At 38.2% G+C, this 18,946-nt stretch overlaps 1 protein-coding gene across 1 annotated transcript in view; it reads left to right on the top strand.

Annotated features, from left to right (window-relative positions):
• LOC122797037 (histamine H3 receptor-like) overlaps nt 1–18,946 on the top strand; it is a 475,949-nt gene that overhangs the window by 184,087 nt on the left and 272,916 nt on the right. The window contains 1 exon segment of the mRNA XM_044065811.1: nt 8,534–8,775. Coding sequence (XP_043921746.1) covers nt 8,534–8,775 — 242 coding nt within the window.

An 18,946-nucleotide genomic window follows, 5' to 3' on the forward strand; every position in this document is an offset into this window, starting at 1 on the left:
GCAGCTGGCCTAGTTCAGTTTTTCTGGCTCACAACCTTGTATTATTTTGTGTCATTCTCCTTCCCCCTTCTTGAACCTGCACACCTCCCTCCTACTCCTGCTTAATTACAGAGGAATCAAAAATCCTGAGGTGGAAAGGCACTATCTTTTGACTTAGCTTTTCTGCCCTTGCTTTCTAGGAATCCCCAGTAGTGTGCTTGCATGTAAGTACTACCTAGTATTGTTTTTTTTTTTTTTTATTTTGTGATTCTTATTGCTATTTTTCTGAATTTCACGCATGGTATTTATTTTATCCATATTTGTGGTTGGTAACAGCCCTATTTGGTCATTTGTTTTCTGACTTGTATTTCAAAACCATGTTTGTTTTGTTTGCTTTACTCTATTTGCCCTGCATATGAGTGTTTTTGTTATGCCAGTATAGAATTATATTCATAGCATATTGTGGCTTTAAATAACAGGTAAAATGCTGCTTTATTCACTAATGTGAATATTGTCACCTGCTATGTGTACTTTAGATCTGTAACCTGTTTGGCAATTAGAGTAGAACTTACTGTAACCTCCGAGGGATACAAGTGACTCTGTGTTTTTACATAACATCACTGTTATTTCTGACTTTTAGTCGGGAGAATTCTAAATTGTGTGCAGCATCTTAGTAGTTACCTGTGTCTCTGTAGCATACCACTGTTGTCATTCATGACTTTCAGTGGAGAATCCTAAATTGTGTATAGCATCTTAGTAGTTACTGTTTTCTCTTCATAACCTTTATAACAATACATAATAGTGCAGTGTATGTTATAATAGCTTGGTATCAGCTGCAGTTACCTTTTGTTTTTTCATCTCTGCTATCCTTGCATTTTGTGTTGCTCTTAGAATTGTGCTTTTTCTTACAAGGTATGGTGCTCCTCCCCTGCATCCTCTATCGTAGTTACTTGGTAATCAGAGTGATTTAAATCTTCAGACCTAATATTTGCCTCCTTTTCCTTTTTATTTCCAGTCCCCCCAGCAAAAGTTTTATTCTGTGTCTTGGCCAGCCTCCAATAAACTAAAGACTGTCTGGTTGCCTTGCACTGTGAGACCCTGCATCAGTGGAACACTGAAGTGCTTTCAGCTACACTAGTGTATGTTAGAGTTGTATTTAATCTGTCCTCTTAACTGAAGACTTTTTGCTATAGCCTTTTACTGTAAGTGTGCACACTACTGCCCCCCCACCCCATTTTTTCTCTTACTATTGTACTCCTAGATCAATTACTTAAAACTACTTTCTTTCACTTGGAAAAGGTTTACCTATGTACCTACAGCCCTTACTTCAATTTTTTTCCCTATAGAAGTGGTGGCCCTTTTCATCATATTGTACTAGATTAGTAGCACAAGATGTGTAATTATTAAGAAGATACTGCACTACACTTACCTGGAATTGACTGAGCTTGGTTTCCCTGATTGTTTTTTTTTTTAGCAGCTGGCCTAGTCCATTTTTTTCTGTCTATCTCCCTCCCCACCTTGAACCTGCATACCTCCCTCCCACTCCTGCTTAATTACAGAAGAATCAAAAAAACTGATGTAGAAAGGCAACATTTTTGACTTAGCTTTTCTGCTGTTGCTTCATAGGAATCCCCCGGATGTACTCACATATATCATATTCCATTCCTTTTTAAATAGTACTCTATTGACTCCTAATTTACTACATGTCCCTTTCTAAAACCCCTGCCATAACTAGATTATTTCCTACTTCTCATTGAACTGCAGCTCCTCGTTTTTAAAGAAAAATAAAAACAGAAAAGACCTTTTTTTTCATTAGAATCTAGCTTGTCTAATTGCCCTTAAATCTGGCTGTTTATCTTCCCCAGACACTGGGTTGTACTGGCTGATTGTTTTTTTTTTTACTTTGTCCCAGGTGTAGCCCTGCTCTATTCACCCTCACTGCACTCTGGCTCATTTCACTTCCCTCCCACCCGCATTCCCACCCACCCACCATACCACTTCCTTTATACCTAACACAGGTCCCTCCCAACCATCAAACTCCTCCCCTTCCTGTTACACAAGCTAACACAAACTACAAACTCCCTCCCTAACTTATAACTCCTCCCCAAACTCTCAACCAATTAACCCTATTAAATCTCTCTCCTCCTCTTCAAACATGCCAGACTTAATCATTCCTGTCATACTTCTACCTGCACTGCTCCTCCTATACAACATAACATCACCTCACACACTCTTAACCCCTATACATAAAACCCCCACCTACTCTCACCAAAGCTGCTTTTCTTAACCTCAACAACCCATACTCATCTCTGCATCTATCCTTACAATGAATATATTACTCCCTAAAATAAAAACTCCTCTTTTCAACCAGAGTACATCTAAGTATAAAACAAAATACTTTCACAACTACCCACAAAAAATGAACCCTTATTATTTCCCAAGGACTCTGCTCTTGTCAGGTGATATACACCCAAACCCAGATCCTACCACTATTCCTAACACCCCACAAAATATCACCCCCAATTCTAATCATCCATCCATACCAAAAAAGAAAATCTCCTTCTATCCTATCAATACTCAAAGTATGCTCAACAAACTAAGCCAGTTTCATGCTTGGGTATCTCTTCATTCTCTAGACATTATCTCTGTCACAGAAACTTGGCTTAAACCTCAAAACCAAGATAAAGACATTCTTCCTCCAGGTTACAATATACTTTGCCAAGATCGCTTAAAGAAAAAAGGTGGAGGTGTTGCTTTAGTTTACTCTAACTACCTCACTCTCTACCTTCCTAAAGAGCCAATTCCCTCCTTTACGCCTGCTGAAATACTAATAGCACACCTCAAACCCAATGACTTTACTACCATCACAGTAGTAGCCATATACATTCTACCAGGGGAAAACATCCCCTTAATGGAAAATATATCGTCATATCTCTCCCTACATTTCCCTAATGAAATTATCCTTCTTGGGGACGTAAACATTAATTGGCATAACCTTAATAATCCAAACCCTCCACAACACATAAACCTCCATGGATTTACACAACTAATCACCAAACCTACCCTTACTAATAATTCTCATTCCTCAAGCTCCTTGATAGATTGGATACTTGTTTCTAACCCCAGCAAAAACCATAATCATGAAACTCTACCTGATGCCCTGAGCGACCACTCACCTATAAAAGTGCTATGATACATCACCCACCTCCCCAAACCACACCGGCTTATCACCTACTGCAAACTTTCAACATTTAACCCAGACACTTTTAAAACCCACTTCTCTAGAATTAACTGGAATTTCCTTATTCAGCTCCCACTAAAAGATGCAGTAAATGCCTTCAACTCAACTTTCCTAAATATTTTAAATTCTCTAGCCCCACTGAGAAAAGTTTGATTAAATGCAAATATCTCACCCTGGCTAACTAAAATCATCCATACCCTTATGAAATCCAGAGAAAGGACATGGAAAACATGGGTACAAACTAAACTTCCAGCTGATCTCCAAAAGTATAAAGAACTTAGAAATCAGACAAAAAAGTTATCAACAAAGACAAAAAAATACTTTTATTATAAGCCCCCTCCCCAAAGCATTCAAATCTGATCCAAAATAACTCTGGAATGCTATAAACCAAATACTACATCCAGGTAACCCAACCTCACCAAACCATGACCTGACAAGTCACCTGAGGAAACTGCCAATACTATTTAACCCCAACCTCTCAAACAACAGCACTTCAAACCTCCCTATACACCGCTCAACCACTTTCTCAGTGAACTCCTTCTGTCTCAAACCAGTCTCCACTGACTATATCAGAACTCTACTCTCAAAGCTCAAACCATGCTCTGTATCAGCACACAATATTCCTTCTTACTTTCTCTGGATTGCTGCACACTCCCTTTGCATTGCCTGTATCTATACTAATCGATTGCTTCATCTCTGAGTCTAAAGTTCCTTTTATCTGAAAACAGTTTTACATTCTTCCTATCCATAAAGGTAATTTCACAGAAATATCTAATTTTAGACCTATCGCTATCCTCTCTCCTCTCCAAAATCCTTGAAAAATGTATACACAAACAAGTTATGCATTATCTCTTGCAAGAAAAACTTCTCACTCCAACACAGCATGGCTTCCATCCCAAGCATAGTACAACCACAACTCTACTGTCATTTCTCAACACTTTAGCCTTGGCTAAAGATGATCACAAACTCATAACCTATCTATTCCTTGACCTTTCTAAGGATTTTGACACTGTCTCACACACTCTGCTATTTAGTAAACTTGTAGACCTAAACTTCTCCCCTGATGCAGTTGCATGGTTCTCTAGCTATCTCTTTGATAGTACAATGGAACTCAGCACTATCTACCCCTCTTTCACTAAGAACTGGTATTCCTCAAGGTTCCATTCTTGGACCTCTTCTCTTTAATATCTTCACCAACTCATTTCACTTCTCTTGTTCTCAGTCTAACATTGTCTAATACGCAGATGACTCTACAGTCATAACTATTGCTAATCCCCCCTTAGAACTCCTAACAAATACCCAGACATCTTTCAACTCAGTAGAGACATGGCTCACTAATAATCAGCTCATCCTCAACCCTAAGAAAACAAAATTACTACTCTTTCTACCTAAATCTGCAAACCACATTAAACTTTCCTTCTCCATAAGGTCCCTAAACAATACTCCTATAGAAGTCGAAACTATCACAAAACTCCTTGGCATTACCATTTAAGACCAACAAAAATTCAGTCTTCACATTAACAATTGTATAAAAAAACCCCACCAAAACCTAGGACTACTGTACAGGAACAACAAATTCCTAACTACTGAAGCTAGAATTTCTCTTACCCACGCCTACATTCTACCATGATTAACCTTTTGTTCCCAAATACAAATCTGAACTCCTCCCTACTTACCAAATTAGAATCGACCTACCACAAAATAGCTAGATTTGCAGCTCAAAAAACATATAAATCTCACTACTGTCTCTCCGTAAAATACCTGAACTGTCCCAAAATACCTCACCTGTTCCTACAATCTCAACTCCAAATCGTACACTCCATCCCATATCATTCTGATTTATGCCCAAGTCTATCTTCTCTCATCTCTCACTACTCCCCTACCAGACTTCTCTGAAGCTCAACCCAAGACCTAATAAAAATCAGCAAACCAAAATCCAACACAGGGTGCAACTTGTATAGCTACCATCCCTCTATTGCATGGAACAAACTCACACTAGAAATAAGGTCCCTGACTCACCCCAAACAATTTAAGCTAGCAACCAAAGACCACTTTGAAAAACACAATGGTCCTGCAATTGTACTAACCCTCCCTGATTGTTACCTACTTTTTATAGTGCAGTCAAACTAACTTACTAAAACTTAACATTAACTGCTTCATCCTATGTTTCCTATGCAACCTCCAAAGCTTCTTCTATACTCTGCTCCCTGAAATTCTTATGTAACCTTTTAAGTTTCTGCTACTCTGCATACAAAACCTTATATTTACTCAACTCTCTTTTTAAACCAAAACATACAACTTATTCTACTTTTTTAACATTCTCCATTTTGTTTATACTACTGTTTTATCTGTCAACAATATATATGTATGTAGCTTATGTATTTAACTACCAAAATTCTCTATTGCTATTTTTATTGAAATGTATCTGTATTGCTATTTTTATTGCATTGTTTATCTTTGGAGCTTTTCTCCCAGGCCTCTGCTGAAAAAGACAATAGCTCAGCCGGACACTCCCAGTCAACAAATGTAAAATAAATAATAAATAAAATACATTAAAGATGAAGTAATGACCTTCTTAAAGAACTTGGGCATCTTTAATTGAAATAAAATGCTACACAGTTTGTAGTGAGTGGATTTGGTTATTCATAGCCTATTTCTTCCTTTTATGTATGAGAATAATAGTCTAAAAACAAGTGGTCTCAGCACACAGCCAATTGGGACACCTTTGGTAACCACTTGCTGCATCCCATTGTTACCCCTGTATTTCTCTCATTGAACTACATATGGAGTGGCATCTTTAACTATTCATTTAGTTTGAATAGCATTATAAGCATATAATTACTAGCCCTGTGAAGCAGAGATCATAAGGTCTGAAAAAACAAGATGAACACGTTGCTCTCACTACCATGAACTTTTCCATCTCAGAAATAAAATGACATAACAGCAGCTAAAGTTTTAATATCACCAGTCCAAAAACACAGTATTAGTATTTACACTAATTCCTAACCCAAGCCATGAACAAATATTTCACAGTATATCTTTGTGAACATATCATAGGTTCATAGGTTCATAGGTTCATACTAGGCTATCTGCCCGAGGGCATTTATAAGCCTAGCCCATAGTTTTGTGGCTTACGCCACCCCTTTAGTTTGGAGAAACTATGCCCATTATTTTGCTGTGCCTCTGTCGAGCAGTGACACTGAGGTAACCCCTGGGGTGTATCTGCGATCTCCCATCCATTGGTCAAGATTCCTCTTGAACAAGGCCAGCGAGGTGCTCTGCCTCACATAAACCGGGATTTTGTTCCACAGCATAGGGAGTCTTTGGGTGATGAATCTATCCCTCCAGCACGTCCTATTAATAACCGTGTTGAGGTTTAAGTCTCCGCCCTTGTGGCTCTGAGGGATCTAGATTTTTGAGATGAAGCATGTTCATCAAATCTGGGTTTGACATGGCCTTGTATGTCAGGCATAGGTCACCTCTGAGCAAGCGGTAAGCAACTGAATATAACTGGAGTTCTTTCAGTCGGGCAGCATAAGACAGATTTTGAGACCCTTTATCCTTTTGGTGAGGAACTTTTGTGGCCTCTCCAGCTGCTGCAAGTGTCGGGTCAGATACATTCCGAATGGGGCATTGTACTCGATCATTGGTCTGATGAGTGATGAGTATAGGGAGACTATGACTTCCCTTGATCTAGATGTGAATCCCTTCATGATAAGGTGGGCAATGTAGAAGGTCTTCCTAACTACTTTGGCAATATGAGTGTCGAATGAAAGGCTACTGTCAACCTGGGTTCCCAGGTCCCTAATAACTTCTTCTGTGTTCAGGGGATTGCCACCTATATGGTAGCTAGGGGTAACCTTATTTTTCCCGAAGGGTATGACTATGCATTTCTTGGCATTTAACTTTAGGCCATGGCTCTGGCACCAGTTATCCGTTTCTGTGAGACCTTTCTGAAGGATATCTGTGTTGGATGTGTTTTCAACTACGGCGCCCAGTTTGCAGTCATCTGCAAACTTTGTCAGCCATAACCCTCCTGTGTTTGCTTGTACTTCAGAAAAGTAGATGCCAAACAAGAGTGGGCCCAGGACTGAGCCCTGTGGGACACCACTTGTGACAGGCTTTTAGTCTGACATGGCGCCAGCAACTCTGACCCTGTCAAAGTTGCCCATGCTCAAAGATGTAGGAAAGTGTCTATCTCACAATAATTTTGAACCATCTTATGTTTTGTCTTACTTAACAGGTCTCGTCCTCAAAGAGGCAATACATTATATGCCTATTTTTATTACCTGTGGGAGTTATGTTTCCTCTGTACTGCTTGCCATGTTTTTGAAAAGCAAACTGCCCAGATTTTCTAGGAGAATTACTGATTACTGTGCAATTGCTGAACATAATATATTCACTATATGAACTGCATATATCTCTATAGTTGAGAATTTTAGTCACTGATAGCACACGTACTTTTACAATAAAATGTAGATGTTATTTTCCTGCAGTTTATTGAGTTACTCTATCTGTGAAAGGAGTCCCTGGGAAAACTAAACATAAAGACTTGATTTTCACTGTTGTAGTTCTGTTATTGATTTTTATAGTAGTGAGACTTGATCAGATGTTCGCATCAGAGATTTAATCCTCCTGCTCAACTAAGTATGTATTGCAAACACATGCACATACCTCAGTTCAATTCATCATGTACAATTCACTTTTTGTTAGGCATTCTGAAATCCTGCTTAATATATCAATCTGTATTTTTCTTGAACCTTCTGGAAGGTGACTGAAAGGAGCCATGCTGAGGCAGTCTTGCCATCAAATCAAATAAAATAAAAAAAATAAAAATAATAAAGTTAATGAGTGTCAGTGTCTGTGTTTTTGCTTCAGGGGAAATCTCACATGCATCTAAAGTATAAAAATCATGTCAGTGAAAATGTTATTCCTTTCAGACAGGTATGTGATAAACATCTCCCACGTCCTACACCTCTAATGTTTTCTAACTTAATAGCTACAGGCAATCAAAAGCAACATTGTTAAAGTATGATACATAATTAATGTAAATGACATTTAATCGAAGAAGACAGAGTCTTACAGGAAAACAAAAAGTGGCTACATTACTATAAAAGAGAAAATACATTGAAGTGCATAGAAAAATATATTAACTCAGACATACATATTTGTGGATTTACTTAGATATTTTATTTAATTGTAAAATTAAGATGGTTATATGAATAAAACACATTTAAGGCACTATACATTATACAAGTGACATTAATTGTGAAGATTAGCTATGGACACAATAAATTACATATTTAATTCAAGCACTCTGCCTTTCCTGTCCATATCTCCATCAGCTTACAATGATAGCTTACCATCTGAAACTGTACTTCACCCTCAGTTTACTGGTGCTACATTAGTGATTATAGCTGTATTGATGACAACTGCAGCAGTTTTGATAACATTTGGAAATGCTTTGGTTTTCCTTGCCTTTCTAGTAGATGAAAGAATAAGAACACAGAGTAACATGTATCTTCTCAGCTTGGCTCTTTGTGACTTTTCTGTAGGTAAGTTACAGTTATTGTCATTCAGAATTGTTTTCTTTAAAGCTTTATGAAGAAGCGTGCATGCTTTAGTTAAAAAAATACTCATATTTGACTGAATGAATTTAAGTTAAATGTACCGTGGTTAGCAATCATGCATTACAGTGCCTGTTTTTTTTGGATTTGTTTCACATCTGTGGTGCATTCGTTGTGGGGCCTGCATATCATCCCTGCAAGCATGAACAGAATGTTTGTACTTGGTATAAAGAAAATAGCAACCATTTAATTTAGCATTTAGAATATTTGTGCCTGCTAATAACTTGTTGTCTTATACACATATTTCAGACTCACTGATTATTAAAAATAATATACTATCTTTTAAAGAAAATTTTTCAAAAATTGTTATCCAAGTAGAAGTCAAAGCACCATAAATTTAACTTGCATGTGAATTTTGTTTTTCTCTTATAGTATGTGTGTTTGTACATGTATCTCTGAGTGTATGCACAAACATGTGTTTAAAACAAAATGACGTTAAATAAAAATAAATAAATTAATAAAAGCTATTTCTTGACATCTGATGATTTTAACATTTTTAATTTATCTGACTTAAGTTCTTTATTTACTTTTATAAACTTCAAAATAAGTCTGATATGATATGCAGTGTCCATGGGTTTTTTATTTAGACACATATATTATACTGAATGATATCTGTTGTTCTAAAGAAACAACTTGTATGTGACAGAAAAAGTGATTAACTACTGCAATTTGTTGTCATGAAATGTGGAGAGACATGATGAATGAAATCATCTAAAAAACAAGAAATTAAATAACTTAACATCCGAAACAAGAAATTAAATAAATTTCATGATTAGCTCTACTCTAAATTCATAGAACATCATATTGGAGATGCAATACAGTTGATTTCATATTGTTCATAGAAAATCATATTGGAGATGTAATAAAGTTGATTACATATTGGACCCTGTCTTCAAATATGTCAGTCATCTCCTTAATGAACAACTGCAGAGACATATATTGCATATTAAGTAAGGTACACAGAAGGTTACATCACATTCCTTTGTGACCCAATGATGAATCTACAATACGCACCTGCTACTGCAAATGGCACAGTGTTACATGTTAGTACCAGACAGCAGTCTTCCAGTCTGTTTCACTAGAAAAAGTCACATTTGGCAGAAGGCCTTACTTCCTTGCTTGACTCTTCATGCTGACCCAAGAAGGCATGTCTTTCTAACCTTGGACTGGCCCATCATATCCAATAATTGCAGTATGCAGTGTTATGTCGCATGACAATATATTTAAAGAATCTTGGATACAAGCATCACATCCATAGTCTGGCATAATTGGATACCTATCCTCAGGATTTATTTGTTATGTTTTTATTTGAGATCTCATGGATGTTGAAGGCTTTGAGCTCAGGTGTGTTTGATAGCACAGCCACCTCACTCTGTAAAATGTAGCTGAGTGACCTTGCTGATTCTTGTACATGTACCTGCCAGCCATAATTTTGTTCTCGTTTTGCAGAAGACTGAAACGCATAGCATTTTTGAAATTAAATTTGAGATAAGTATCTCCTTTCTTACTTTCTGTCTGCTTTTCAGTACTTCAATGTGTCCACCTACCAATATGTAAATCAAAATTGTCTCTAAGTTTTATGTATTGTTTCTTTTACCTTCACCTAGCATTTTTTTTCTTTGCCCATGTCTTACACTCTTACTTACTGTCCAAAATGTTGTTGCTCTTCTGTTGTATCTGTAGTTTTGTATTTTGTTGGGTGTTCTGTCATATGTGCTTTTTTTTCCTCTGCTCTTCATTGTTCTGCTCACTACCGTTGTTGTAGTATAATCGTTCTTGTATGAATTAGCAGACTGTCTTTTGGGGTGGATATTTAGTAATGGAAAAGACATCATTTCTGGCTAGATTTTACTGACCTGGTATTATTAAGGACATAGAAGCCTGACCAGAGTGTCAAATGTCAGTATACCCAACCCAGGATTTAAGAGCCATTACATACCATTGTGTTTGTCCCATGTGAATGCATAGCAATGGAAATTGTAGATCCAACTGTAAAACTGAGTAAAGGCTGTCAGTTGTTGTTTGTCTTTTTGGCTTTTCCCAGTTAGGGGTCACCACAGCAGAACTCCGGTCTGCTAATGATTGGCAGGCAATTTTTGTGGTGCAGAGTTGCCAGCCCGACACCCAACCTTCAGCGAAGGCACACCCATTCACGCATGTCTTTTGGAGGCCATTTGACCATGGGGAGGACATGCAGACTCCACACAGAAGGCACTCCAGCCAAGAATCGAACAGGAGAACCTCTTGCTGTGAGGTAACAATGCAAGGCTGTCAGTGTACCTTAATAATTATTGATTGCATAATGGCATTTCCTGAGATAGTACAAAGACCATTGCAAAAGAAGTACCTCTGCTCTTTATAGGGTAGGAATCCTTCAAAGAATTTTCACTGACCAACCCATACTATTCATGTCCCAAGCAATGCATGAAATTGTATAGTTTCGACAGAGCGCACCAAAGCAGCAAATGTCCTGTTAACTGCTGTTACAGTATTCCAATACTGATGGATTATCTCTCTGAAGTAACATCCATCTGGGGTACCAAAGCCAAAACCTTCCATATGGTTATGCATCCAATTTAAGACCTATGCTTGTGCTCATTGGAGTAAGGGTTCATAAGCAGAGGAATGGCACAGGATACTCAGACTATCTCAAAGCTAGGAGACCTGATGACACTTGTGGAAGAGTTCATACAAAAGGGACAGAAAGGGTAATCTAAGAGGAGGGAAGGATAGATAGAGAATGGCTAGCCCTCAGACCACCAGAAGGTAGAGGACAAAACATAGACATGACAAAAGGGGGAAGAAAGGGTGGTAAGCAATACTGCAACCATAATCAATAGGACATCTACTGTTATGGTAAGTTCTTACATACTGTACTATGTCCTTCCTTAGATACAGTATTCCAGTGGTGTAGTGTGATTCCCAAAGCTCAAAGGGTGAATGGATCAGAAATAGGGGATCTCTCAATTAATCCAGACAGAAGATATCTAACATGGAGAGCTCTAGACCTAGAAAAAGCATCTACCCTATAATGTTTCATGAAGGTGAGCACAGATGACTAAGTTGCAGCCTCTAAAATTGCCATGAATCAATTATTTTGTAAAAAGTTCCAGAGGAAGTGACTGAGGTAGCTGAATGGGCCTTCACTTGATGTGGCAAGGATTTATCATGATGGACATAGCAAAAGGAGATAGACTTTGAGATCCAGTGGGCAATGGTCTGCTTAGACAAGCTGGAGCTGCTAGCTCAAAATGTGGCTCAGTGTGTGTTTTTTCAAGACAAAGTTCAGGTCCTACTAAGGGTGAATAGCAAAATGACACTCTTGAGAAACTGTTTGACCTCAGTTCTAGAAAGCAATGGTAGACAAGAGGTATACATGTAGAAAGAGCAGATAAATGTGTCTTGATAGCTGAATAGGCTAGATGGCTCTTAAGAGGTCACACAAATATAAAAGAATATTAGGAATCCCAGTCTAAATAGGATTCAGTGTGTGTTTACCACACCGGACAGAAAATCTTTTCCATTTAGATGCCTCAAAATTTCTACAAGTAGGTTTTCTCATATCCAGAAGAAACTGTATCATGGCCTCAGAAAATTGGTGTCTAAAAGGGATCAGAATTCTTTCATCCATACTGTCAAGTTGAGAAACAGAAGACTGGTATGAAACAGGGAACCCCTGTTCTGTGTTAACAAGTCTGCTCTGTATGATAACTTGTGATGACAACCTCTGGCCAGATGATGAAAAAGGGAGAAGCAATGCTGCCTGGGCCAAAATGGGGTCACTGGTAAGAGTTTTGGTCTGTCCCTTTGGTTCTTTAACAGAATCTTTAGAATTAGAGATAAAGTAATCTACCCTCCATTGAGAAGGACATGGCATCCCTCCTCCAGGCCTGGGGACAAAGAGTCCTGAAGCAAAGCAGCCTGTTGAGAATGGAGACAAATAAGTCTGCCTGAAGAATACCCATTTGTGGGCTATCTCTAAAAAGACCTCCCTGTTCAACAGCAATTCACAAGGATCTTCAAGGGAACTGCTTAGAGAACCTGTCAGGTCATTCTCCTCAAATTAAATGTAAACTGCTTGTAAGGATAGGTTTGCATTTACAGCCTGGTCCCGTGCTAGAAGAATCAGTTTGCATAGATGATACGAATTTGTCTCCCCCAACCTGTTGTATTGTCTGTGAATATCCTGAAGGGACAATGAGTGGGAAAAAATCTGCAGAGTCTGAATGAGTGGGCTAATTTCCATCACATTGATGTATTCCTTCCTTTTATTTGTGGTCCATTAACCCTGGACACTTAGAAAACCGTCCATGCACCCTAAGCTAAGTCTGATGCATCTATGTGCAGTTTGTGAATGGGAACTACTGGTTTGAATGGAAGCTCTGTACTGAGCAGTACCTGAAAGAGCCACAACTCTAATTTTCTATTTAGAAAAGGAAGTAATGTAATTAAGTGTCCAAAGGGTGATAATACTGAGACCAAAGAGGTTTTAGGTACCATTGTATCTTTCTTATGTGAAGTTTTGCAAAAGGAATCACTAGGATGGCTGCAGCCATGAATCGCAGAACTCTGAGAATTTTCCTTGCATGAGATATGTGTTTAGCCTGCTACCTAGAAAGACCAGGTCCTGGTTATGGGTCAGCACAGACTTTTTTAGGCTTATCATAAGCACCAGACTATGAAGACGGGAGAAAGTATGGTGGAGATGCTTTAACAGGTCTTCCCGAGAGGATGCTTGTATTAGCAGGTCATTCAGATATTGGAATATTTAAATTCCTGTGCCCTGAAAAAGGCTATAGCAGAAGCTAAGCACTTTGTGAATACCCAGGGGGCTGTGGATAACTCAAAGGGTAAAACTGAGAACTGGAAGTGTGATGAACAAGTAGAGAAACCAAGAAACTTTATGCAAGAAGGAAGAATGGGAATGTGGAGATATGCATCATTCAGATCCATACCAGAAAGGCTTCTGGAAGGAAGCAAGGAAGGAGAGACTGCAGAGAAAGCACTTTGAAAGACAGCACCCTCAGAAAATATGTTGAGAAGGGACAAATCTAGAATAGGTCTACATTGTCTTTCTTTTCTGGGTACCAGAAAAAGGTCTTGAATAAAAGCTTTTTCCTACGTGTTATAGTGGCAGAGTTTCTATTGTGCCTTGGATGCCCAGACCCTTGATGATAGGAGACAAGAGGTGCACTTGGCTGGGAAGGGGCAGTGCGATACCTCTGAATGTTGGATTATCCTTCCAAGTCATTTTGTGGCCTTGTTGGATAATGCATAGGGCCCACGTGTTTGAGGAAATGAGTTGCCAAGCTGAAAGGGATAAGGTTAGTCTTTTTGACAAAAGGAATAATGGACCAAGGAGGACAGGCGGGGGGAGGAAATAGGCTGAGGTATCTGTAAAGGCAGGTTCCCTGACTTGGAGTCATTAGCAGGTTTATTCTGAAATCTTTTTCTTGGTGTATTTTGGCCCTTGTGGGTAGATCTGGTGTCTCTGCGACAGCAAGAATTTGGCTTATTTGGGTAGTTCCTCTGACACCTGAGGACATAGGAAAGGAAGATATGTTTGAAATCTTACATCATTTTCACTTTTTTGTCAGGATTTAAACAAGTCTGCTGCCTCAAGACCAAAAAGCAGATCCCTATTAAGAGGGGAATATAAAAATTTGCTTTAATATCCTCAGGGAAGGACTGTGAATGAAACCATAAAAATTGCTTATAACAGATGTAGTAGCAGCTGCTCTGGAAGAGGCTTCCACTGCATCATGTCCATATTTTATGGTGTGTCTTGCAATGTGGGTAGCCTAACCCACCATGGAAATATCGTCCTATTCTGGTTCAGACACTTCAAAGTTATATAGGGTTTTGTTTAATTCACCCAGAATAGACAATAGACTTTTAGTCTTTTTTTTGGTAATTCAAAGCTCTGAAGGCCAGTGGCAGAGGTATACACATTCCTTTCATATCTATCCATATCCATAGCCCTACTGCCTCTGTCTAAGGACAGGAAATTTGCATTAGGTAAAAGTTTGGAAAGATTGTCTGTGAAAATAGAAAACACTATGAAAACTGACAAAGCCTTTTTATAGGGGAAATTTAAGTCATGCACTTTACAGAACATATCAGGCCTCATAGGAGCTAGAGTATAAGACTCAGGAGAAGTGGAAGTGGATGCAAATGCATCATGAAAAGCATCCAAAACTGGGGGAAATGGTGCTGGAATAGGGGAACCTACCTCCAGTAATTTATAACAACTCTTCTGTGCATCAGATACCTGTCTTGACTCCCATTCAAAATGTTGCATCATTTTGGAGATGGTTTCCCAAAAGAAAACTCTTCATCAGGCAAATCAGGGGATAAAGTGTTTTGTTCATCAGAAAGTATTTAACCTGGAAAGTAAATCTGAAATGAGTGCATCAGGGAATGTTCACCCAGATCAGAATCCACCTCATCCTCCTCAGCAAAGGACTCGTTATCTCTTTTGAGGGGATGAAGGCAGAGATGCAGTGAGAAGGAAAGACACTTCTTCCTGGACATTTTTCCAGCACTCAGAAAGGGAGACAGCACGGCTGAGATGAAGCATTTATTGCAAGCACAGTCTGTCCCACAGTCTGCCCCACAGACCGGTTTCACTCAAAAGCGTCAACACTGATGACGCTTTCGAGTGAAACCGGTCTGTGGGGCAGACTGTGCTTGCAATAAATGCTTCATCTCAGCCGTGCTGTCTCCTTTTCTGAGTGCTGGAAGAGTTTTGGGTATTTGTGTATTAGTTTGGTCCGAGCACACCAGTTTCATCGTTATGTGCACCGGTATCTTTTGGTTCAGTATATATATATATATATATATATATATATATATATATATATATATATATATATATATATATATATATATTTATATATATATATATATATATATATATATATATATATGTATATATATGTATATATATATATATATATATATATATAGAAAGATACATATATATATATATATATATATATATTTATATATCTACAACTAAAATTAACCGCACTCAAAAAAAATTAACGAAGAGAAGAAATTTTAACTAAGAAATGAACTTCGTGACAATAACAGCATTCAAAAAATAGTAAATCACACCAACAACTCTTGTAGTACTTTAGCGTTATCGTCTTATTTATTATCAAGACTTCTTCAGAAAGACATGTTTCATAACTATGAGCAACCATTTTCACTTCCTTTAAATACATTAGTTCTAGCAGGCCATTTAAATTACCAACAGTTCCTTTCCAATAGAAAAGTGTGAACAGGCAGGGTGCTGTGTGCATTTTCATTAACATTACAATCGCAGTTACAGAAGGTAAATTGGTCAGACAGTAATAGCCTTGTGGTGATGTGTGCATACTAATAGGGATCATGTGCAAAAAGGGATTGTGTGCAAAAAAGGGGACTGTGTGCAAAAAGGGATTGTGTGCAAAAAAAAAAAAAAAAATTATTTTATTAAAAATATGGGGGAACCGGGAAGGATGAGAGTCATGCTGTGATAATTCTAATATAAACACGTAACTTATGAGACCCTGCCTTCAGAGGTAAGTAAAGAAGTGCACGGAGAAAGGAGGAGGAGTCAGGTAGAGAGTCCTACTATGCTTGGCTATCAGTGTGTATGTGTAGAGAAATATGTGGGTATGCCACCTGATGGGGGAGTGGGAGGAATGTGGTGTGGACTTGAGGGGGCTGTTAGGGGGCCTCCCATGACAAGGAGTGTGGAGCTGGGGTTTGATGGGTAGGAGAATATGAATAATAGAGTGTCCCAGAAGACTGTCAGTGCGGATGGTATCACCCCTTGTATGGCTGCGCGAAAAGTGAGACCGGGGGGGTTGTTGGTGGGGTCAGCGGGAGCTAGCCTGGTGACTGGGAACATGTGTGTAGGGGGTTGGGGGGAGGCCGCATGACTCTCATCCTTCCCGACAGCATGACTCTCATCCTTCCCAGAACAGCATGACTCTCATCCTTCCCGGTTCCCCATATTTTTAATATCTTTACTTACCTCTGAAGGCAGGGTCTCATAAGTTACGTGTTTATATTAGAATTATCACAGCATGACTCTCATCCTTCCCGGTTCCCCCATATTTTTAATAACATTTTTTTTTTTGCACACAATCCCTTTTTGCACACAGTCCCCTTTTTTTGCACTCAATCCCTTTTTGCACACGATCCCTATTAGTATGCACACATCACCACAAGGCTATTACTGTCTGACCAATTTACCTTCTGTAACTGTGATTGTAATGTTAATGAAAATGCACACAGCACCCTGTTTGTTCACACTTTACTATTGGAAAGTAACTGTTGTTAATTTAAATGGCCTGCTAGAGCTAATGTATTTAAAGGAAGTGAAAATAGTTGCTCATAGTTATGAAACATGTCTTTCTGAAGAAGTCTTGATAATAAATAAGGCAAGCTAAAGTACTACAAGAGTTGTTGGTTTGATTTACTATTTTTTGAATGCTGTTATTGTCACGAAGTTCATTAGTTTATATATATGTATATATATATATATATATATATATATATATATATATATATATATATATATATATAGATATATGTGTGTATATATATATATATATATATATATATATATATATATCTATATAGACTGATAGATTTTATTTTTACTCACTGACCTAGCCATGCATCCACAGTCCACAACACCAGAGCAGAAAAACATCTGCCACAACCTGGTCCGTCTTCAGGCAGCTATGAGGGATTTTTTTTTAAATTTTGTTTCTGTAAACTTTTACTAGTCATCTAACATATGTGTTTTCAGCCATGAAGGGCAATACTCTGTCCACCCCTGTGATCCTGCTCATTGTCACATATGCTCAGTGAAAGGTACTGTGCAGACATTACTTAGTGGAACTGAGCACATATCCCAAGCCCATCTAACAGACCTGTCTGTCTCCAGAAGTCACTAGAATTTCAGTAGACCAGATTGAATGCCTCTCCTGAGATTGGGCAAGCCATCAAAGACTGCTTATGCCTACCCTTTTTAATCAACCCTTTTATTTATTTTGATAATTAGTATTAGGTATTTGGGTCATGTGGCTTTATCCCTCTGTGCACAAAGCCAGGTATTGCCACTCATGGTTTTGACACATCCTTCTCAAAACTTGTTCCAACTATTAGATAATTTTAATTTAATTCTGTGAAATAATGCTTCCTTTTACCTGTCTGTCTCCACTGTCCTGTTAATCTTGTAACTTTATCTTGTATCATTCAGTTCTCATGCTTCACATTTTTGAAAGCAGTTTCTAACACTTCTTACACTCATTAAATGTTCTTGAAATATTTAAAGCAATCTAATTTGGCTTGTCACCTTCTTTCACCAAGCTTATGCATTAAAAGATCTTATTTTTCCATGTACTTTTGGGATTATGCTATCCAAATACAGTGTATGCATTTAATTTAAGCCATTTCCTAGATATTATTCATGTCATAACAAGTCTATTTAATCTGTTTAACTGTTGTAGGCTACACACTAAAGTGCGATAACCATTTCTGTGCATTTAAAGTGTTTTTTTGATTGTATCTGCTTTATTTTCTGAAAAAAGCAAACAAAAACAAACAAACAAAAAAAATATACTTATTTCCCACCTTTCTGAACTAATATAGTCCAGTTTTCAGGTTATTTCTGAATTCAGAGCTGTGTTACAAGTTTCTGTGTTGCCCATACCTTACTTGGATAGAAGGAAGTTTCTCTGTTCACCTGTGAGAGAGGGGAGCTTTGAGCAGCCTATTTGTCCCTGGATGAGTGGTTTCAGCCCAGAAGTTAGTAGTTTATTGACTATTTTGGGCTAATTTCTATCTCTTTCATTTCCCTGCTATAAAAACCACATTTGTGCGGTTTTGCATGCCGGGCAGCACCGGTTAGCTAGGGTTAAACTATTCCCGGCTCCACGAAGTCTACTCTTCAATTTTTCCCCTGGAACTAGACAAACTTTCAACTTAAGCACTCAAACCATTTATTTCATAGCCCAGCACTTGCTCAAAACTCATAGCAAGCACTAATTGACCCTAGCACTAGACCCCCCTATACTGTCCAGAAGGACAAGGCTCT

Source organism: Protopterus annectens, chromosome 3.part0 (genome assembly GCF_019279795.1).
Source record: "Protopterus annectens isolate FY-2018-M chromosome 3.part0, PAN1.0, whole genome shotgun sequence".
NCBI lineage: Eukaryota > Metazoa > Chordata > Ceratodontiformes > Protopteridae > Protopterus > Protopterus annectens.